Source organism: Chlorocebus sabaeus, chromosome 5 (genome assembly GCF_047675955.1).
Source record: "Chlorocebus sabaeus isolate Y175 chromosome 5, mChlSab1.0.hap1, whole genome shotgun sequence".
NCBI classification, from domain to species: domain Eukaryota; kingdom Metazoa; phylum Chordata; class Mammalia; order Primates; family Cercopithecidae; genus Chlorocebus; species Chlorocebus sabaeus.
This window is the reverse complement of record NC_132908.1, coordinates 82,258,559-82,280,571: the sequence shown is the minus strand read 5'-3', so window position 1 is coordinate 82,280,571 and position 22,013 is coordinate 82,258,559. Positions and strand designations below refer to the sequence as shown.

Here is a 22,013-nt window from a genome sequence, read left to right as displayed (position 1 = left end):
CCAGAGGTCACCCAGAGAGCAGGAGCGCCCAGCACCAGAGCAGGGTCGGCAGGGCTGGGGCGGGGGGTGCCGGTGTCAGCAGCAGCATGCAGGGAGCAGGGGCAGCCCCAGGGGCTCCAGCAGGACAAGTAAGAACAGGACAGAGCCAGCACTGCGGAGAGAACAGACCCCGTCCCCAGAGTCCAGCTGGAACCTGGCACAGACCCAAGGGGCCCCCAGGACCCCAGATGCTGACTGGCTTGGGCCAGCACTGTCCCTCTACCTCTCCAGGGCAATCCGGGCTGGGCAGGCCGTGCAGGATCCCACGCATCACCCAACAGACCCCTGACCATCGAAGGGTGTGGGGAGGGAGACTGAGGCCCAGGGTGAGGAGGCGTTCAGCCCGCATCCTCAGGATAGAAACACGCTGGCGGAGAGGCCCAGAGATGACAGGAACCAAGACAATGGCTGCGGCCACTGACGCGACAAGCACACGATGCCAGGCACGCAGGGCAATGCCCTCAGGAGGCTGGCACGAGTTCTGCCCCACATTACAGAAAAGGAAACTAAGGCCCCAACTCAGCCCAGTCCACACGGGCACTCAGCGCAGACCCCCAGCCTCCCCGCCACTCAGGGACCCTGTGCGTCTCTGTCTGAGAGGGGTCCCAGAGATGGGGCCACACAGGCAGGCTGACGGGGAATGGTGGAGAAGAACACTGCTGCCCCACAGACCCCACTGTGGCCCTTTACTGGGCACAGAGTCTGCCCTGAGATGCTAAAAACAGAAAACTGCGAATCCAAACCGCGGTGCAGCCTGGAACCCTCCCTTTCCTTCCAGGGCCAAGTTCAGGCCGACCTGGCCCAGCAACAGCTGATCCGGCCCTCCCGGCCAGTGGTGGTAGCTGCAGCAGCCGCAGGCCTGAGCCCAGGTGCACCCATCTAGTGACACTGGAATCACTGGGGAAAGGACATGGCCACCTCCAAACAAGCCCTCAGTCCTCCCACCCCATATGTCCAACCAATACAAGCGAACTTGGTCAAAATGTTTTTCACCAGCATCCCCTCCCTCCCGAGACGCCCCCACCCCTACATCACGCACAGGCCAGGGTCCCGGCTTCCTCCCTGTGGACACATCTTGGTTGGAGGGGGGGATGCTGGCGTCACAGAGATCATCTGGGGGGCAACACATAACACAAGAGGGGCGGACTGTGCACTTCCTATGGGGTAAGGGCAAGGGGGTCCCAGGGTCCCCCCGGGGCTGTGGGCCCAGCGCCCTCACCGAAGAGGCTACCCTGGCCCCCAGAGCCCACCCCACCTCTGCCGGATTCTAAGTCACACTGACAAGTCTGATTGGAACCTGTCCCCATGGGCGGCAGGCTCGGAGGCAGTGTGGAGGGGACCCCCTCAAGACCTCCTTTGTCCACCTGCTATCCCCAGAACTTGCCACCAAAGGCCATGGGCCCTGGGCGTGTATTCAGGGAGCAAAGTCCTCCCTCTCCCGACAGGGGATGTAGGGAGAAAATAACTCTTTGGGGGCACTGAGGGAAGGGCCGGGCGCACTGCCTGTGAGGAGGGCTGCAAATGCGACAACAGTGAGGCGAGAGCAAGTTTAGGGGACATGATTTGTTCTCTCCAGTGAGAGCTCAAACCTCGGGAACAAAGGACCCCTAAAAGCCCCACGCCCATGGCAGGCCAGCCAGCCCCCAGCTGCCGGCAGTCACGTGGTGCCGTGGCCGTGCCCTGCAGCAGCGGGCCCCACCTAGCTTGGGTCTTTCTGGAGGGGCCGGGGGTGGAGGGGGGACCTACCCCCACCCTGCCTTTCCAAGGCCGCTTCAACCTGGCACAGACATCCAAGCATGCGGGAGGGCGGGGGCCTTTGCCTGGCAGCCTGACTTCCAGAAAATGCGGGCAGCCAACAAGGCCCTTCCTCGGTCAGCCTGAACCCTGCCAGCTGCTCTCCGCTCTGCACTGCCGGCCGCACTGCCCCCAGGGCTGGCCTGGTCTCTGCCTGTCTCCCGCACCGGGCTGCCATCAGTGCCTCTCCCTGTGGGTCCGGTGGGGGCAAGGAAAGCACGCCTGTGGCTCAGACCCACACTCTGCTGCTTCTGGCTGAACTTGCTTGGGGCAAGTTACTTTGCTTCTCAGGGCCTCAGTTTCTTCATCTACCCAACGGGGGTAACAGCACAGCAAAGCCAACCTCATGAGGTCACTCCCTTGAGTGTAATGGGGTGACTGACACGAGGGGCTTCAGAGCCTGTGGGGGGCCCCACGGCCATTAATAGACGGCATGCCAGCGAGCAAGGACAGATGCCAGTCCCAGCAGGCAGGCGGTCCAGCCACGGTCACACACGTGTCTCAGCAAATGGCACCCATGCTCTGGGTCTGCACTGCCCACCCCACCGGAGCCACAGTGGGGAGGGCACGTGGTGTCAAGCTGGTGGGCACCCTGCCCAAGAGCCCCCTGCCCTGGGCCCACAAACCCGCACACCTTCGGCAGAGGGCCACCCCGTGACCCCAACAGGCCGATGGCTGGGGAAAGGTGACACACAGGACACTGGGGCAGGGGGGAGACCAGCGCTCTTGTCCTGCTGCCTGCAGGGGACACCGGAGGACGTGGCCTACATGGGGGCTACCATGGGCAGTCCAGAGGACCACCGGGTCCTACCTGTCACCAAAGCACCCTCAGCACTACACTGAGTAGGCTGCGGGGTTTTTAGGAGGGAATGTCTAGAAAGACAAAGTGGCACAGGACAGAGTCCCACCCTCACAGGGACCCACGCGGACATCAACGAACCAGGTCCTTGTGGTCCCAACGAGGCGCTCAGGAGGGTGGTGCTAGGAGGGCTGCCTGGAAGATAGGAGCAGGGCCCCGAGGAATGCAAAGACCACCCCCCAGGGGATACGGCAGCAGCTCTCAGAAGTCACACAGACCAGTCGGGCACCTCTCAAGACAGCCTCACAATGAGCCCAGGAGAAGCCACAGTAGCTGAGCCGTCACCCACCACCCAGTCTGTGTCCCACCCCTCACAGCCATCGCCCAAGAGGCCTAGTGTGCAGATGGGGAAACTGAGGCCAGATGACTGAAGTTTGTTCCAAGGTCAAGTAGTTGAGCAGTATGTCCAGGACTTGAACCCAGCTTCCTGGGCCCCCACTGCTCATTACCAGCACCTGCCCAGTCCATGGCCCAACCACGGCACCCGATCAGAAGGTGTGAATGGTCACGTGTGTGCACCACATACAGCTATGTTGGACTGTAATGGTTAAAAACATTCATCCTGGGCGTGATGGGCACACCTGTAATCCCAACTAAGTAGGAAGGTGAGGTGGGAGGACTGCATGAGGCCAGGAGTTCAAAATCAGCCTGGGCAACATAGAGAGACCCTGTCTCTATAAGTTACCCTGAAACTACAGGTATGTACCTGTAACTTCCAGCTGTTTGGGAGAATTATTTTGAACCCATGAGTTGGAGCTACAGTGAGCTATGATCACACCGCGATACTCTAGCCTGGGTAACAGAACCCTGTCTCTCAAAAAATAAAAAAGAATGTCTACAAAGTCTTCATCAATCATCCCTTCAAGAGGTAGAGACTAATTCCCTTCCCCAAGCGTGGGCCAGACTGAGCAATTCACTTCTGATGAACAGAGTATAATGGGAGCAATGGTCTGCAGCTGCCAAGGCAAGATCGCCTCCTTGGCCCCCTTGGGTCACTCCAGTGGAGGGGGGTCAGCCGCTGTGTCATGAGGATGCTCAAGCAGGTTGTGGGGAAACCCATATTTCAAGGAACCAAGACCTCCAGCCAACAGCCACATGAGAAGCTTCCTTGGCAGTGAATCCTCCAGCCCCAGGCTGGCCTTCTGATGAGACCGCAGCCCCAGCCAACATCTCAAGTAGGCTCGTCATAGACCCTGAGCCAGAACCACCCAGCTGAGCCATCCTCCAATTCCTGGCCCACAGAAACTAAGATAAGAGTTTTGTGTTTAAGCCACTGAGTTGCAGACAGTTGGTTACACAACGCTAGATAACTGATACGGTCAGTGTTGCCACACCCTCTGTTAATCAAGGCCGCCCTCTCAATCCATCAGAAAGCCAAGAAGTGAAACTCTCTGCACACAGGTACTCTGCATCTTCAGTCTCCAAAACATGTCCATTTGATGTCAAGAGACCAGCAGCATCCCCCATCCCCCTTTCCCACATTCCTCAGAGAGCCAGCCACTCTACCTCTTGGCCGCCCTATGAGAAAGCCATGACTGGGCCTATTTCCCAGATGGGTGAAGGCAGGCTTGGATCCCAAGGCCAATGCAGAGCAGGGCTGAGAGGACCTCAGCACAGTGCCCATGTGACATGCCAGCCAGGGCCCAGCTCCAGGGCTACTCCAGGGCTGAGGAGGGGCTGATCTCCGGTGCAGGCTGGGTGGCCAACTATGCCCTGCAACCCGTACCACACGCTGCCACAAAAGGGGGACATGGGGCACTGTATGGTCATTTCACCTCGAGGTGACCCATCCTGGAGGTCTGGGAGCAGATGCCAATTCTCTCTCCCGTGGCCTTCATGAGGCCGGCTGGCCGCCCGGGCAGACATGCTGTGACCGCCAGCCACAGGCATGGGTTGGGGGCCTGAACTAGGCTGTCTGTGTTGCTATAAAGAAATACCTGAGCCTGAGTAATTCATAAAGAAAAGAGGCTTATTTTTGGCTTCTGGCTCCATGGGGTGTACAGGAAGCGTAGTGCTGGCATCTGCTTCTGGGGAGGCCTCAGGAGGCTTCTAATCATGGTGGAAGTCAAGGGAAGCCAGCACATCCGGTGGCAAGAGAGGGACCAAAAGTGGGGAGGTCCCAGACTTTTAAACACCCAGATCTCGCTAAGAGCGTGCTCGTCACTAAGGTGACGGTGATAACCCCTTCATGAGATCCACCCCCATGATCCAATCACTGCCACCAGGTCCTACCTCAACACTGGAGGTCACATTTCCACATGAGGTTTGGAGGGGACACACATCCAAAGCCTATCAGTGGTACACAGAGGCCATGGTGCGAGTCCCAGGCCAGACCCCAAATGGTGCGCACACCTTGACGCTACTGGCAGCGTCTTCAGATGGCAACGAGAGGAGCTGTGTCTTTTGTTTTCACCTTTTTTCTCTCTCTGTATGTTCTAATTCTTCCGCAGAGAACCAGGCTTTTAAAAGGTGGCCATTCAAAGGGATGGTGGCTCGTCGGCACGAAGTCGGCACCGCCAACAAAAGTGTGGGGCCATCCAGCCCCAGGGCAGGGGTGGAGGGAACTGGGGTGTCCCTGCAGGAGTCCGAACCTAAGCTCTCACCCAGGGAGACCCTCTGCCCACTCCCTCCATGCCCGGGTCTGAGGCTACTATAATGTCACTATCACTAGCCCACTGGCATCCTGACAGGAACCTCCCTACCCCAGCCTCTGACAAAGCCCAATGCCTGCTCCCTAGGCCCATGGCCCTCCAGCCTGAGGTACAGCCTCCCTGGGTCCCTGGGGGTCCCCTGCAGGCAGCATCCCTGCCCCGGTGTCAGCTGCAGGCTCCCGAGGAGCTGTGAGCCTGGGAAGCGGCTCTGCTGATGTCAGGTCACTTAAAATAGAATTCCAAATGAGCGGCTTCATTAGGGGGAATCTAAAATTAGCGCTGCTCCTCAGTATGTGTGCACTGGGCGGGCGGGGCAGGGGCTGCGGCGGCTGGGGGCAGCTCCCTCGAGGCCAGGACAGGAGGCCAAGCACCGGGGAACCCAGAGATCCTTGGAGGGGTCTCCCTGGACCTGCTGCAAGTGGACACAGCCTCCAGGGCCCACCTGCCTCCTGCCCCTCCATCACAGGCCTGGTGGGGTCACTTCAAGGCTGCTGCCCCCCAGGCCTCAGCACAAAGCCCCCAGCCCTCCCCAGGGAGGCAGATGTGGGCCTCCTTCCACACAGGTGTTCTCTGGCTGAGGCCAGGGCAGGTGCCGAGGTGTCTGTGGCGGACCCAGGGGCAGCGGGGAGAGGGAAGCCCTGAGAAAGCTCACCCCCCACTGCCCTCATTAGAGAGGTATTTATTAACTTCTGCGCTCCTGGACACTGACTGAATTCTTGTCTACATTATCAGCTCATGTAAATTCATTATCCTAACAGCTGGCAATAAGCTCCACCGGGTGAAGGCCTGTGATGGATGAGGGCCGGGGGCTGTCTCTGCACTGTACAAGCTCTCCTGACATGTGCAGCTCAGCAGGTGAAAAAGAGCCAGGGGTCTAGGTGGACCAGGTCTGTGAGGCCCCCACCCTCTTATTTACATCACATGCTGCTCTGGACACCCCTTCCTGCCACTGTCAGCGGCCACCTTGACCCCTACCCCCAGGAAAAAAAAGCTGCCATAGACAGACACCTAAAGGCACCTCAGGCCAGGGAACATACGCCTTCTTCACATGAGCCTCAACTGTCTGCTCCTTGGACCCTTCCAGAAAGAACCCACCTGGTCTAGACAGTCTGCTTGGCAAAGCTGAGAACCTAGAGGCTTCTGCCAGAAACCAGAGGGCAGGAAACAGAGAATGAAGCAGCCGCCCACAGCACCGCAAAACCCTCAGGCCCCACCATTTCACAGACAGGAAAGGTCTAGGGAAGCAAAGCCTACCAGGCCTGGGGCGAGGGCCCCCCCCCATAACAAAGCACCGCTTCTTGAATCAATACTTTCTCCTATTCTCTGCCTAGGTTTCTAATATGGTCAGAAGCAGCACAATGCTTTTAAAAAAAAAAAAAAAAAAAAAAAGGCAAGAAGAAAAGGAAGCAAAGTCCCAATGGAGAGGGGCAAGGTTGGCTGGCCCAGCGAGCTGGTATTTTTCTGGAACCCATCTCGTTCCTGGTTCTTCGGAACAGACCCCAAACCGGCTTGCCTGCTGTCCAAACGCTCCAACAACAGGATTTAAAAGAGGGGGTAAGGTCTCTCTACTCCATTAAATATGGTGTCCCATCCCTCGCTCCCCCTCCCCACGAGGGTGGAGGGGCTTATTAATCAGCGTGCCAGCCGCCCTCCCGGCCTCCCGCGGATCCCATAATTACTGCTTCCTTTCATCCCGGCTCTTCCCCGGCACCAGACCTCAGGCCTGCTCCCTCCGTGCTCTGTAATTACAAGCTAATAGCTGAGATGAATTTTCTGCTGGGCCCCGGTTCAAGCACCAATCCGCCCCTTCCCCCTGACAGCCCCCTGTGGGGTAATTACACCCCGTGAGGCTGGGCGCAGCAGGCCTTCACTTTCAGGCCCCGCACGCACAATCTGGACCTGGATTCTCTAATCACCCCTCTTGGTAATTTTTCATTACCGCAGAAAGAAATGTTTGTGAACAAATAAAGGGCGTCCCCCAGCTCGGGGACCGGTGCCCGCCCCTGCGATCCCCGCTCCCCCAAAGGAACGAAGCTTCTGTGGCCCTAACGAGGCCAGGTCACCCTGCTACAGACCCTGGCAGCTGAGGCTGCACGGGCACCACTTGACCCCCAGAAGCCTGGGCGGCTTCATAATAAATTCATTATCATATCTGCCCTCCACGCGTTCCAAGCTCACTCGCACAAAGCGATTTTTTTTGGGGGTGGAGGCAAGGGAGGGGGCCGGGAGGCCCTGGGGGAGAGGTCTCCTTGCTCCAGATGCATGGGAGCAGCCTGCTTGTGCCTTCATTTTTTTTTTTTCAACTAAGAACACCTCCCCCAGGCTGCCCTGGGTCCCCACACTGGACTTGCTTCCCAAGGTCTATGTCCCAGAAACCGGGGCCATCACTCATGGCTAGGGCAAGGGACAGCCCTCGCAGGTGGCCTGGATCCTGACCTGGAACCAGAAGGGCTGGGAAAACACAGGCAGGTGGGCGGGGGCAACCCCAGGAGGGAAAAGCAACACAACGCCTGGCCCACGTAGACCTGTCCTCTACCACACTCACTGAGCCATGGTAGGAGTTCCCAGACGGCGCCCGCCAGGGCCCAGACAACCACGCAGAGCCACCCACAATGAGCCATCTCCCAAGCCATGCCTAGGGCCCCCAGCAGCCATCCTGAACCCCATATTCTGCCTGAGCCCCACAACATCCTCGAAGTTGCAGTCCTGCCGTGAATGGGGGTGACTGGGACGGGGGCTGGCCACCCCAGTTTCTCCCCAGCCTTGTCTTGCCCACTGCCATGCTGGGAACACAAAGGGGTTCTTCTGCAGAACATGGGGTGCAGAGCTCTCGGAAGGTGCCCACACAACAGCACTGGACAGTGCAAGGGACCAGGTAAACCCAGGGGTGTCACCAGGGGGGCAGGTCACCTGGAGGGGCTTCCCAGGTTGGACACCACACTACAGTTCTGAGGACGGCAGGGGGGCTCTGCACAGATGGCGTTGGAGGCTGGGGTTGCATCCTGGGGGCCCGTGGACAGCGGCCTCCTAAGAGCCGACAGTCCTACGACTGAGGTTCACAGTCACAGACTGGTCCCGGAGGTTCCTGGATGGAGGCAAGGGACGGGAAGTCAGGCAACAGATGGCAGCAACATTTGACGCGATTATCCTAAGCGGCTGCTGCGTGTGCGGAGAAGCCGGCCGGGCAGATGAAGGGCTGGAGAGGAGGGTGGCGGGAAGGGCGGGACTGGCAGATGCGGGTGGCAGCCTGGTCTCGGCAGGGAGGCAGCCTCCTAAAGGGGCAGGACAGACCAAGGGGAGGGCAGGGCCCTGAGTCAAGGCTGGGGTCGGTGTCCAGAGCTGTGACTCCAGGAGATGGGGCCCAGCGCCAATGGCGACGAGGGTACCAGAGGGCGACTTTTACCGGGCACCAGCTACCTGTACCCTTACTTCCCTTCATGTAAGCAGACTCCGGAAAGCAACGCTGCCCAAACAGCAAAGTGACAGAGGCCGCGGGGGCCACACAGCTCAGCTGAGACGGTGTCAGGGGCTCACTCACGCCAGCCGATTCCCGGCCCCTCCGCCACCCTGTGCCCTCGGCGGTCCCTGGAGTACCTTGTCACATTCTCGCCATGGGCTGCTTCCTGGAGGCAGTGGTCCTGGAGGCAGTGGTCCTGGCAGTGCCCAGGCGCCTCTCTCCACCTGTTTATTCCACACAGTGGGATGCTTTACTCCCAGCCTCCAGAGGGCGAACAGTGGCTGGAGATTCACGCCCTCAGCCTGGGTCACATGTGGAGGCTCAGCAGCCGGAAGGAAACCCAGCTGTCCTGGCCATGGTGCCGGCTGCTTCCCTTTAAAGTGAGAAGGGACTGGAAATGGCTGGCGTCACCTGGGGTCCCCTCCATGCGGCAGCTCTCACCCTGTGGCGGCTGTTTGGGTGCCCACCCGTGTGCTGTACCCGTTTTACAGATGGGACCTACATGGCTGGGAATAGGAAGGCTCTGGACTCAGGGCCTCCCCCAGCCCCACTTTCCCACAGCTCTCGGCCAGAGGGCACCTGTGCTGGAGCCCAGAACTGCCCCCGGGTGCCCTGTGTAGCCCGCGGCACCAGAGCTGACCGGGCTGCCTTCCACTGCACCCGCTCCTGCGGGAGCCCTTCCTCCCTCCGAAGGCCCTGGGCAGAAGAATGGATGGGGTCCAAGGTGTCCACACAGGCGAGAGGTGCCCAGGAAGGAAACCCAACCTGAACCCCGCTCCAGGGCGGGCACTGAGGTCTCCAAGTTTCTGTGGGATGGTGGGTGGGGGCCAGGGGGCGTGGGCCAGCAGGAGGAAGGGGGCTGGAGCTGGAGGCGCACAGGTCAAGGCCAGGGGCCCTCTTAGTGGACAGAGCCAGAGGGAAGAGGATGCTGAGACACCTGCTCACGAGGCCCCTCTCCTGCTCTCCAGTGTGGAGGAGGCTGAGTGTTTAACAAGCTCCCTCAGGTAAGTAGGAGGGACAGAGTATCCAGGGACATCTCCCAGGAGTGCCGACACCTGTTTACAGGGCCCTTAGTCTCCAGCCAAGACCAAGGACCAGGCCGTGCAGGAGGTGGACGCCAACAGGTGCTCAAAGGAGCAATGATGCTGCGGCCAGGAGTGGCCTGAGCAGCAGGGGAGGTGGCGCATGGGCAGGAAGAGGGGCCCACAGTGTCCAGCTTCAGAGGCAGGGAAATGGTGACGGCTGGAAAAGGTCCCTTCCCTCTAGCAGGGGGGACGCCCACACCAGCAGAAATGGGTGGCTTTAAGTCAGAGACGCTCTGTGCCTGCCTGCAGGCACCGGGGTCCTCCCATCCCACTCAGCCAGCCTGAACTTCCGTGGAAGGCTGAGAGCTGGGAAGCCTGGAGGAAACACACTATGGGGGCTGAGCAAAAAGGGCTTGGTCCTGAGCTGGAAAACCAGGGGGGGCGGGGGTGGGCCCAGGCTGACTGACGCCCAACAGCTCAGTGCGGCTTCCAGGGCACTGCATGGCCTGAGCCTTAGTTTCCCTGTCAGTACCATGGAGAGAGGGTGGAAATGACTAGATGAGAGGGTCAGAGAACAGTGGCTCACGACTGTAATCCCCGCACTTTGGGAGGCCGAAGTGGAGGATCGCTTGAGCCCAGGAGGTTGAGGCTGCCGTTGAGTAGTGATTATGCCACTGCACTGCAGCGTGGGTGACAGAGCGAGACCGTGTCTCAAAAAAAGGGGGGAAAAAAAGACAGTGGACAAAGGGCCAGCCTTTTACCCTTCAACCTGTGTTTATTTGACCTGAAGTCATGCTGTGTTGTTTAAAGAGAATCAATGGGCAATATTTTAAAATAAGAGGCTTCAAGTCAACATGAAGCTGCCCACTTTCTCTTGAAAAGTCAAAGCCGTAAAAATCACAGTCCCATGAGTAGCACTTGTCCTTTAGTTTGTCCCTAAGTCTCCAGGTTGCCAGAGTCACCACCCCTCTCCTCCCTGTGGTCTCAGGTCGGCCAGCTTCCTCAACACTAGGTCTTCCCAGTGCTGAAAGTACGTGCAGGTCTGAGCAACTAACAGCCCTGCAGGAGCTGCAGCTGCGACCCTCAGCGCTGCAACACTCCGCTCAGATGTCATCAACACGGTAACCCCATCAGGGCGTAACAGAAAGAGGTCAGCCCCTTCCCAGGCTCAGCTTCAGGGGACGCCTGTGAAGGCCACAATTCTGGTGCGTGTCAACCCCAAGGTGGGTCTCCCCTGAATCAAAGCCAGCTCACCAAGCCAGGACTTGCCCCTCAAGTCATAAAACAGTTACATCTGCTTTTGCAAAAACGTCTACTCTCAAGATGGTTCAAAGTGGCAGACCAGACCCTCTCCCCAGGAAAATACACCTACTGCATGTTACATACAGTTTTACCAAGTTCACAGAGCCCGTCTGTAAACCCCGTGGGAGTATGTGCTTGAAGATGTGCAGCATCCGTGAACCCAGGCCACAAACTCCCACAGCACCGGGTTCCCTAAGCAGCAACCCATGAGTACGAACACCCTCCCGCAATATGACCTGCCCGGACAGAGGAAATACAGGGTGAAAAAGAAAGGGCCCAGAATGATCCAAGTTCTAATGGTGCTTCCTCATCCAGACTCCTCTCCCATCTTCAAAGCCCTACGTGCGGTGCCCAGACATCACTAAATGCCTCACTGGAAAAAATGAATGACCCCGCAGCCAACATGGACTTTGGAATGGGGCTATCTGAGAAAAGCCCCCACAACAGTCATGTGCCAGGAGTCCTGGACTCCCTCATCCAACTCAGCCACCAAAAAGGGCAAATTGGCCACTTTCTCTGGCCACAATCATCCTGCAACTGCTGAATGACTGACTGCTTCAGTCTAAATGATTCTGTAATTCTCACACACCCCTCCAGAACCCCAGTGACGAACTTGTAAGTTGCCCAGTCAGGTCCAGACCTGGCTGTTGGGAGTTGGCAGTCTCTGCCCACCAGGACTGGTAACGAAGTTCTTGCTGCGCCATGACAAGTAGTCCAGGCTATGTCTCCTGTCCTGAAGGCCCCCTGGGGGGTGTGGGGTGGGAAGAATGAGCCCGAGGTGGGCAGGTAAGCAGAGGTGAGCAGGAGCGCCCTCCCCTCCCCGGCTTCTTCAAGGGTAATCTGGCAGAATGAACGCAACAGTCTCTCCGGTGGATAACAGACATGGATGACACAAAACCCCACGGTCCACAACGCCAGCCGTGGCTGGAGAAACCCCAGCTCCAGCATCCAAGCAGACACAGTCCTGCTGTGAGTGGATTCGGAGCCCCTCCGCAGGATCCCAACCAGTCTCAAACTGGAAACCAGCCGCTTAGTTAAAATGTCCTCCCTGTGCCCAGGTGATAGGCTCCAGGGGTCTGGCATCCCTGCTAAGGATGGATTAACTTCCTTAGTCCTATAAAGTCTTGTAAGATGTACATTTAAGTGGAAACAAGTTGTAAAACGATAAGACTGTATTCAAAAAAGGAGGCCGGGACATCAGCTTCATTTAAAACAGATCCGATCTCAGCGCACACCTCCACTCCCTGCAAACCCAGGCACAGGGGAGGCCACAAACCTTTTCCAAGAGACGATCTAAGCAGGTCCCCAATAGCACAGATAAATGGTTCCCAACACCAGAGACCCCCAGGGCCGAGACCATCTAAACGGTCCCCAACACCGCAGAGATCCAGGGCCAAGACGATGTAAACGGTTCCCAACACCACAGAGACCCAGGGCCGAGACCATGTAAACGGTTTCCAATATCACAGAGACCCAGGGCCGAGAACAGCACAGAGACCCAGGGCCAAGATCATGTAAACAGTTCCCAACATCACAGAGACCCAGGGCCGAGAACAGCACAGAGACCCAGGGCCAAGATCATGTAAACGGTTCCCAACATCACAGAGACCCAGGGCCGAGAACAGCGCAGAGACCCAGGGCCAAGATCATGTAAACGGTTCCCAACATCACAGAGACCCAGGGCCGAGAACAGCGCAGAGACCCAGGGCTGAGAACAGCGCAGAGACCCAGGGCCGAGACCATGTAAATGATTCCCAACATCACAGAGACCCAGGGCCGAGAACAGCACAGAGACCCAGGGCCAAGATCATGTAAATGGTTCCCAACATCACAGAGACCCAGGGCCGAGAACAGCGCAGAGACCCAGGGCCGAGACCATGTAAATGATTCCCAACATCACAGAGACCCAGGGCCGAGAACAGCACAGAGACCCAGGGCCAAGATCATGTAAATGGTTCCCAACATCACAGAGACCCAGGGCCGAGAACAGCACAGAGACCCAGGGCCGAGAACAGCGCAGAGACCCTGGGCTGAGACTATCTAAACAGGTTCCCCAACAGCTCAGAGATGCAGGGCTGAGTGGGGCTTGGCCCAGGCATTCCACAAGGGCCGATTCCGAAACCCTGTTTTCTTATCTGTTACGGGGTGACTAACCACACCCTCCTGATGGGCGGCAGAGACGACCGACCGCGTGGATGGCAGCCTCTGGGAGGCGGAAGTCTCTCCAATGCTCCCATCTGGCTGAGAATTTTTGCTTGAACCGCATTCCACTTTGTGTCTTCAACACCCAGTATAGCATCGGCTGTCTAGTGGATCCTCGTATATTTAAGTGAATGGAAAAAATACCACATGTCAAATGCAAAAACATTACAAAAATACACTCAAAGATAAATGTACACTGGGAATTCAGTTGGAAGAATCCACTCACATCCCGAGACTGGGTGAGGCAGCTCAGTTTAATTTTGTTTTGTTTTTTTTTTGTTGAGACAAGAGTCTTGCTCTGTCACCCAGGCTGGGGTGCAGTGGTGCAATCACAGCTCATTGCAGGCAGCCTCGAGCTCCTGGGCTCAAGTGATCCTTCCTGAGTAGCTGGGACCACAGGCACATCCCACCATGCCTGGCTAGTTATTTTTTTACTTTTCAATTTTTTTGTAGAGGGGGGTCTTGAACTTCAGAGCTCAAGCAATTCACCTGCCTCGGCCTCCCAGAGTGCTGGAATTACAGGCTTGAGCCACTGCACCCCGTAAGAAGCCCAGGTTAATAACAGGGCCTTCTGAAGCAGCTGGTGACCTCTCTCCAGGCTCTAACGGAGACAGGGTGGGAGTTGGGTGAGGAGGCTGGAGTGGGAACCTCATGGTGTGGGTTTCTACTCCTCTACCAATTACCAGCTGTGTGACTACAGGCAGGATATGGGTCCCTGGGGCCCCTTTCTTCTCTGGTGGATGGCTAAATGGGGATAAACCCTACCCAGCAAGTCAGTCCCTCCCCGGGGAGGAGGAGCACACCGGAGTGAGAATATCCCCCCACCATGCCTGGCGCACAGCCCACGGCGTGACCCTCATAGGCCGGCAGTCGAAGCACCTCTGGATACAGAAATACAGTCTTTCCCATCTGGTTACTAAATCCCAGAGACAACTCCTTAAGTGGGATCAAGACCTGGCCGGCACACCATCTGCCCACAGATCACACCACGTAAGGGCGCCTGCCATCCCTCCAGATCCCCTTGGGGGCTGTGGGGCATCGCTTGGCACCCCCAGGCTTTGCCCCCCAACCCAGAAGATAAAAGACTCAGGATTAGCACAGAAGAGACCCCTAAGGCTGTGCCCCGCCCCCCAGCCCCCACTGGCGAGCTGTCTTGTGCTCAGCTTGACACATAGATTTTCCTTTGGGACGGCTTAACCTGTCCAACATCAATACTGCTCAACCAAAAGCTGGGCGATCAATACCCTTCATTGCTGCCTGCGGCCACAGACCCACCATCCGAGCGCAGGAAGGGCAGGGCTGGGGGAGGGACAGTTTGTTGAAGCACCTCCCGCCACCTGGGCCCTGAGTCCCAGTCACCAAGGGTGCAGAGTGGCCTGCGTGTCAGCCTGAGGGGGCGATGAGGCTCCCGAAAAGAACCTCTAGCTGCTACAGCCCAGCAGAGGGGTCGGCTGGGTCTGCTGTGGTGCCTTGTGCCTTTGGGCAGAAAAAGCAGCTCCAGTCTTGGTGGGAGAAGGGGCCACTCCCAACACTGCAAGGGAGTGAGTTGAGGGTAGCGGAACACAGCCTTGGAGCTTTGTAAATTAAAGCCAAGCTGGACACAGTGGCTCACGCCTGTAACTTCAGTACTTTGGGAGGCTGAGACGGAAGGATCACCCAAGATCAGGAGTTTTGAGACCACCCTGGGCAACACAGTGACACCCTGTCTCCACACAAAAAAATTTCCTAATTAACCAGGTGTGGTGGCACAGGCACCAGTGGTTCCAACTTCTCAGGAGGCTGCAGCAGCAGGATCACTTGAGCCCAGGAGTTTGAGGTTCTCATGAGCTGTGGTCGCACCACTGCGCTCCAGCCCAGGCAACAGAGCAAGACCCTGTCTCTAATTAAAACAAAAACCGCAGCAGCAGCAGCAACAGGAGCAGCCACAAGGCTTTGCCGAGCCTGTGTCAGGTGCTGCATTGGGCACCTGGTAATAAAGCCTTCAACCCTCAACAGCCTCAGGATACAAGTGACATTGTCATTCCTATTCTACAGATTAGAAGACTGAGGCCCAGAACACAAGTGCCCGAAGTCACACAAGCTAAGCAAGAGGCAGATATGGACCGTCAGATGCACCGATCAACACAGTAACAGCTGACACTCACCAGGCGCTCACCCCACGCTCCAGGCCTTCTCAACCCTCACCCGCATCTGTCATTTACCCGTCAGGGGCATGTGGCAAACATTACAGCATCTTATCCTCACCCTCAACTGCCAGAGGGCCTCTGTATCCTCGTCTTACAGATGAGAACACTGGGGTGGTGGTGAGGATGTGATGATTAAAGTGGGAGGGTCTACATCACCATTAGCATGAACCCACCTCACGCCGCCTCAGTCCAGCGATCCCAAAACCACGATAACACATACGTCAAGTCCTCCAGCTGGAGGAACCGGTTCCAGAATTGGAAGGCCTGGCCAGAGATGCGGGCGAACACGAATCCACCCATGCCAATGGGACTCTGCATTGAAAGCCCCTCTAGAAGGGCTCAAAGCCCACCTGGGCCAGGCAAGAACGACCTTCAGGATTCTGCCTGGGGTTAACACACGGCCCACAGACATCCAGAGAGCAGCCAGGTGAGAGGTGCCCCGTCCTGCGGGGGAGGTGGGGTAGAGGGGAGATGTCCATTTCTGAGTCATCAGGGTTCTCCATCCAATTCCAGGGCAAGCAAGGCGGTCTCTGGCTTCCCAGGTGGGAGGAGAGACCAGACCCCAAGTCTCCTTAAACGGCATCAGCCCATCTTCCCAGGGGACGGAATTCCTACCCACATCGCTGCCCCCAGCAGAAGGCCCTTCTGGAGTAGGAGGGCCAAGCACTGAAAAGTTCCCACCCTGGCCCCCCGGTGACGAGGAAGCTGCTCTGGAAGAAAGCAGAGCCAGGGTCTCAGCTTGAGCTGCACATGGCAGTCACTTGGGGGTTTAAACATGGATGCCCAGGCTTCGTCCCCCGGAGGTTTGGGCTGAACTGCTTGGCAGTACAGCCTGGGCACTGGGCGCTTTGAAAAGCCCCCCAGGTGATTCAGAAGTGCAGCCAGGAGAGACCCCTAGGCTGGAGGCTCCCTGCTTCCTCCACCTGCCTCCCTAGAAACCCCAAGTGACAGGGACCCACAAAAGCCTCCAGTGCAGCCTAACCCTTTCTTTCCACAGATGCTTTGCAGGCGCAGGTGAGGGTAAACGCAGAAGCCCTTTCCAGCACCAGCCCTGCCCTCATCTATGGCTCCTTCCTCCAGGCCTCGGCTCCGCCCCAGCCTCCTGGGGGCAGCTCTCACTTCCCCTCTGAACTTGTTTCCAGACATGGGATGGGCATGGGAGTATGGAGGCGAGGGAGGCATCGGGTCAGGAAGGGCAGGTGGACTGGCCTCAGGGACAGGTGGGCTTTGCAGTGGACGGGAGAATCCCAGGCAGACAGGATGGCCCATGCTAGGACAGGGACGTGGCCAAACGCAGGAGTGGCGAGAACGGCGTGTGGTTTCGTCTGGCTGGAGCTGAGGGTGTGAGAGAAGAGGCTGGTGGGGGATCAGAGCTGCAGAAGCAAGATTAAAAGGCCCCCGAGTGTGCATTTGGCAGGCGTGCAAAGGGCTGCTTTTGGCCACGCTCCTGTTTTATCTGTCTGTACACCTCCCAGCAGCAAGCACACGGCTGGGTTCAGAGGAGGAGCTCAATAAATTCTCATTGACAGGGACACTCAGAAACGTCACCTCCCAGGCTGTGGCCTCAGCCGGGGGAGAAAGGCCAGCGTGCGGAAGTGAAGCCAGCAGCACGGCATCCCACACCGCACTCAGTGAGGCCACTGAGATCTGAGACTCCACGGGGGGAGGAATTAAAGCCAGCTGGCCAGGCTTCAGCACAGCTACCAAGCTGAAATGTCACCTGCAACATGGATCTCTGCAGGTTCAAAAACAGTTCTCCTAGCACACCAGGAAAGGGAGGGGAAACCCTGTGGTTTTCGAGGACCCTGCTGTTGCCACAACAGAGGCAATTCACATGCTACCCGGAGAGAGTTCCCATCCAACTCCAGCCCGATTGTGGGGTTTGATCCTTGGACTTCGAGTAACCCGGGCTGGGAATTCCAAGGCTTCAGGTGGGGCCAGAAAAAACCTGCCCTGCTAGCCAACTCCACAAGCCCCTGCGAGTTCCTGAGGGCAGGAAAATGGTAGCAGCCAGGCCTCTAGCTTACCCGCACTCTCCCAGAAAAGTGGGAAGCACCAGCTCCTGCCCCTCAGCGTGGGGCTCTGAGCCCAAAGTCCCCCGGGTCCGCCTCCTTCAAAGCAAGGGAGGATAGACGGTACCTGCTCCAGGGGGCTCAAGGGGAATTTGGCACTCCAGGGACGGGGGTGGGGTGGGGGGAGGTGGGGGGAGTGGATCTCTAGCTCAGAGGTGCAGGACCCTGGTCTGCCACAGAGTGGCGCTGTGCAGACTTGGCTCTTCCTTGGGCCGGCGATGCTGAGCCCACAGGCAGGCTTGGCTTCTGCTCTGAAACCACAAGGCACTCAGATCTGCAGCCCCTGAACTTCCCCCAGAGACAGGGAAGTGACTGCTGGAGGGGAGGGCTCACGGGGCCATCAGAGGAGGCTTCCTGCTGTGAGCGTGGTGTCAGCCCTACGCCGGGCCCCAGGCCCCAGTTTGTCCCCATTCTGTACGTTAGGATCAGGTGGGGAGCTCTGACAACCCCCAGACCCGGGTCAGGAACCCAGACGCTGTGGCTTAATTGGGCTTGGAAAGGCCTGGCCAGTAGCAGTTTTAAAACACCGAGTTTGGAGATCTACAAGTCCCTTTGAACTCTGACACTCCAGGATCCTAAAAACCGTCCCAAACAGCTCAGGGCCTGCGCCACAGTGGCCAGCTTGTTGCCTTCCATGTTTTGAGCTCAGCCTCACTGTGCCTAGAACCAGGACTTCCCGACCTCCCTTCCCAAGGCGGGGCTGACCCTAGGTCACCAGAGGCTCCTGGCGGGCTCTCACCAGCTCTGGCACGGCACCACCACCCCCAAAGCTCCAGGAAAGAAAACTCCAAGCGTCAAAACCGTGGTTGGCTCCAGCTTCCCCTGCTTCCCCTCTTGGCTTTGGTGGCTGCTGCTGCCAGAGTGACAAAAGCCATCCTCGCACCCGGCCCGCAGGAGATCAGGAACGCTGCCCACACGGGGCTGGCTGTCTCAGAAAGTCTTAGGAAGCACCGAGGTCGCTGCTCTTGCACGCCAGGGCCTCTTCCAGCGCTCCCGAGTCTACCTGGGCGGGGCGGCTCCCTGCACAGCCGGCGGCCGGGATGACACACGCCGCCGTCGGAGCCTGCGCCCTGGGCCCCTCACCTGTGGCGTGGCGGCTGAGTCAGGCACAGCCTGTGCCTCAGGTTCTGCCGTCCCTGCTGGTGGAGGCGGCCGTAAACACAGGGTGAGCAACACTGAAGTGCCCCAAGCTTAAGCAACACCGAGGGAGGCCGGGGAAGGCTGCTCACCTGGGTGCCCCTTCCACCCCTGCCGGGGGACGGGGGCACAGAATCCCAGGGGAGAAGACGAGGCGGCCAACCAGGGGGCACATTTCAAAGCGCCCCACCAAGACCTTCTCTCTGCCCCATTGTCCCCCGCCTCCTAGAAATCGGCTTAGGCGGGGACGCTCCCACCCGGAGTGCGGCTGGGCCTTTTGTTCAGGCGCCTTTTACAAAAGGAACTCTCTTTCCATTTGGTGGTCCCGCTTTTTGTTTCCAAACGCCAACCTGTGTGGGCCCCTACCCCTCAGGCCCCAGATAAGGCACTGCAGCGGTTACCAGGGGTTTAGTGTGTTTTAAACGCACTTTGCAGACAAAAGATAGTTTTTAAGAGCCAAACCGACTCAACTCCGGCTGGCATCCACCGCCCAGCTGGGAACCCGGCAGGTGCTCCCACACCGCCAGCATGCTGCCCTCGGATCTCACACGGACACTGCAACCAGGCCCCCGGCCCACCACGTGGAAGGAGCACAGCCTCCACCCCCCCATCCAGTGGGGGTGTCGCGGTATCCCTGCCCGCGATCTGGGAACCCCCTCCCTATGGCCTGCGCCTGGAGTCTCCACTGTACATTTCTAAGTGGCCCCCTGGTCCCCCACCCGGCGCTGGGGAGGGGAGGCGGGAAGCTGGGGGTGGGCGGGCGCAGGGAGGGTGAGCTCCACTCCCGCTCCGCCTCCATGAAGGGAATTTAATTAGCCTGCTGGAGAGGCGGGCGGGCGGCCGAGGAGGTGTCTCTGGTGCTGCAATATAATTGAATCGGCTCCACTCGGTCGGGCCACTCGCCGCCCATCAGCGCGGCCGCAAGGCCCGGGAGGGCTGGGGGCGGGGAAGCGCATCCAGGCGGAGCAGGAAGGACCGGGGAGGGAAAAAGGCCAGCGCGGGTGGGGGGCGGCGGATGTGCAATCCCTCTCCCACCTCCGAGGCTGGGGCAGCCATCTTCTGCGGGGGGAGGGGAGGGGTCGGGAGCCGCTCCGCCGGGGGTGGGGGGAGAGGGAGGAGAGAAGCGGCCAAGCCCGTGGCGCGCCCTTTCCTCGGGAAGCAGGGAGTGAGGGTCACAGACCCGGGAGGCTGCGGTTCTGCCCTCCCGACCAACTCCCCCGCGATGAGGGGTTGGGGAGGGGGAGGGGAGCAAGACAAAAACCCCAACCGGCGCGGCCCCAGTAGCGAACCCCCCGCTTCCTTGGCCGTCACCAGCACCTGCCGCGGGGGCGCACAGCCACCCCCATTCGCTCCCTCCCGCGTCGCCGCAAAGTTTTCATTCCAGCTCTCCAGCGCCCACAGCTCACAACAAACTCCCCCTGCCACCCCCATCCCCCCACTTTATCTGACCTCTAGTCCGCACGCACTTACGCACCCCCCCCGCCCCCCACTGAGCATACTCCTGAGCCCGGAGCCCCCACCCGCAGCCAGGCCGCCCAGGCTGCGACCCGCGGGCGGAGGAAGGGGGTGGCCTTTGGTCGCCTGCCCGCCCTCCCGGCTCTTATCGCCGCTCACACTCCGGGGAAGTTGCCCGGGAGCCGTTGGCGGCCGCCCCCGCAGAACCCGCGAACTTGGAGGAGGAGAGTGCGGTGCCGGGAGGGTGGAGGACCCGCGTCCCCGGCCCAGTGCGGCGCGCTCACCTTTCATGCCAGGGCCCCGCAGCTCCGCCTCGGCTGACACATGCTGGAGCCACCGTCGCCCAGTGTTTGTCTAAACTGCTTATCTCACCCGGGGCTGCTCGGCGGCGGCAGCTCGGGCCCGCTGGGGAGGTGGAGCTTCCGGGGCCCCGGCCAAGAAACACCTGCTGCTGTCGCCGCCGAGGACACACCCAAACGCAACGCCGCCCACTCCCGGGCCACTGGCTCGCTCCCGGCTCCCTGACCTCAGCCAGCGGGAGGTGTCGGGTTTCAGCCGCAAACACACAGGCGCGCGCGCGCGCACCGACGGGCGCCCGGGTCTACCCGCCCAGGCACACGCCCCTCCCCGGCCCGGCCGGCCAGGTGAGGCGAGGACACCAGCGGGGCCGCGGAGGTGCCACCCCCACACTCCCGGGAGCCCCTGGCTGGACTGCTCCGGGGTCCCGGGGACCTTGGTGGCTAAGACCGGTCACTTGACTCTAAAAGTAGTGAGCAGCCACAGCACCCTCGCCACGTGAGAGGAGCCCTGTCTCCCAGCCGCGTCCCCGGAGCCCAGAACAGTGCCTGGCACAGAGCAGGCCCAATAATGGGCAGACGGGTAACTCCGTGTCCTGGAGGCCTTTTGGAGAACAACTTTCTTGGCGCGGGTGGCCCGTGGGGTGGGGGGAGGCGACACAAAATAGACTGTGTACCCAAGCCCCACCCCCCATGCCTGACCTTATTACCCCAACTAGAAAAGGCTGAATACTAAGAACTTGGCCTCAAAATTCCATAGGGGACCCCATCCCCCAGTTTTAAGTAACTTTTGGGAAGGCCACAATGCGGGCCGCTGCGGGGGGTGTTCTTTAAAGAGCCCACGGCCCAGGGGCTGGAGAACCCACGGAGGCGCCGCTCCGCCAGGGGGATCATTAAGTAGCTGGGGTTGCGGTCAGAGGCGAGGTCGCCCGCCTCCAGAAACTGGCACGACCCATTACGCTTCTGGCCCCAGCGCAGCGCCTCCCCATTCCTGGCACCCCCCCCACCCTACCTCACCCAGGCACTTGACTGGAATGACTCAGGGAGCGTCCTGAAATTCCTGGGCACCCACAGGCGGCGCGGAGAGGGACTGAGGGCCCCAGCCTTCCCACCCTCGGCTCCGCCCACCCCGCCCCGCCCCCACCCAATCGCGGCGGGCGCGTTCCCAGGAAGCTCGGGGTTAAAGGGGCGGGCCTCGGGGGCAGGGGTCGCCAGGCCTCCCCCGCCGCCTTCTGGCGCCCTGGGCTGTAACCTCCCCGGGCGGCTCCGAGGCCCCGGGGTCACTCCCTCCTCGTCCTCTTCCAACACCCCTCTGATCTAGCGCGTCCCTACTTCTGAGCCCTGGGGCAAACAAACACCCCCTGGGCGGCCGCCCCTGCGCTGCGGGTTTCGACTTTCAGCCCCCTCTTGCCAGCCCCAAACCTGCCCCGGGACATGCCCGCGCCAGGCTTGGCAGGCGCGCACGCTGCCGTCCCCGCGGGCCCGCCTCCCCCGCCTTCCTCTCTCCCCCTCCCCGCGCCAGCGCGGATTGCGACGGG

At 59.6% G+C, this 22,013-nt stretch overlaps 1 protein-coding gene across 10 annotated transcripts in view; it reads right to left on the bottom strand.

Annotated features, from left to right (window-relative positions):
* The window catches only part of GSE1 (Gse1 coiled-coil protein), a 504,329-nt gene that overhangs the window by 41,726 nt on the left and 440,590 nt on the right, over positions 1-22,013 (bottom strand). Inside the window, exon 1 of one of the 10 annotated variants that reach the window (XM_038008198.2) lies at positions 21,493-21,512. The exons of 7 other annotated variants lie outside the window; for them this stretch is intronic. Coding sequence is in view for 2 of the 3 variants with exons in the window: in XM_007994260.3 (XP_007992451.3) it covers positions 20,464-20,470 (7 nt within the window). In the remaining variant the exon portion in view is untranslated. Of the gene's footprint in view, positions 1-20,463; positions 20,915-21,492; positions 21,513-22,013 lie in introns of those variants that run through there. 2 more of the 10 variants (XM_007994260.3, XM_007994256.3) reach the window with 2 other exon arrangements.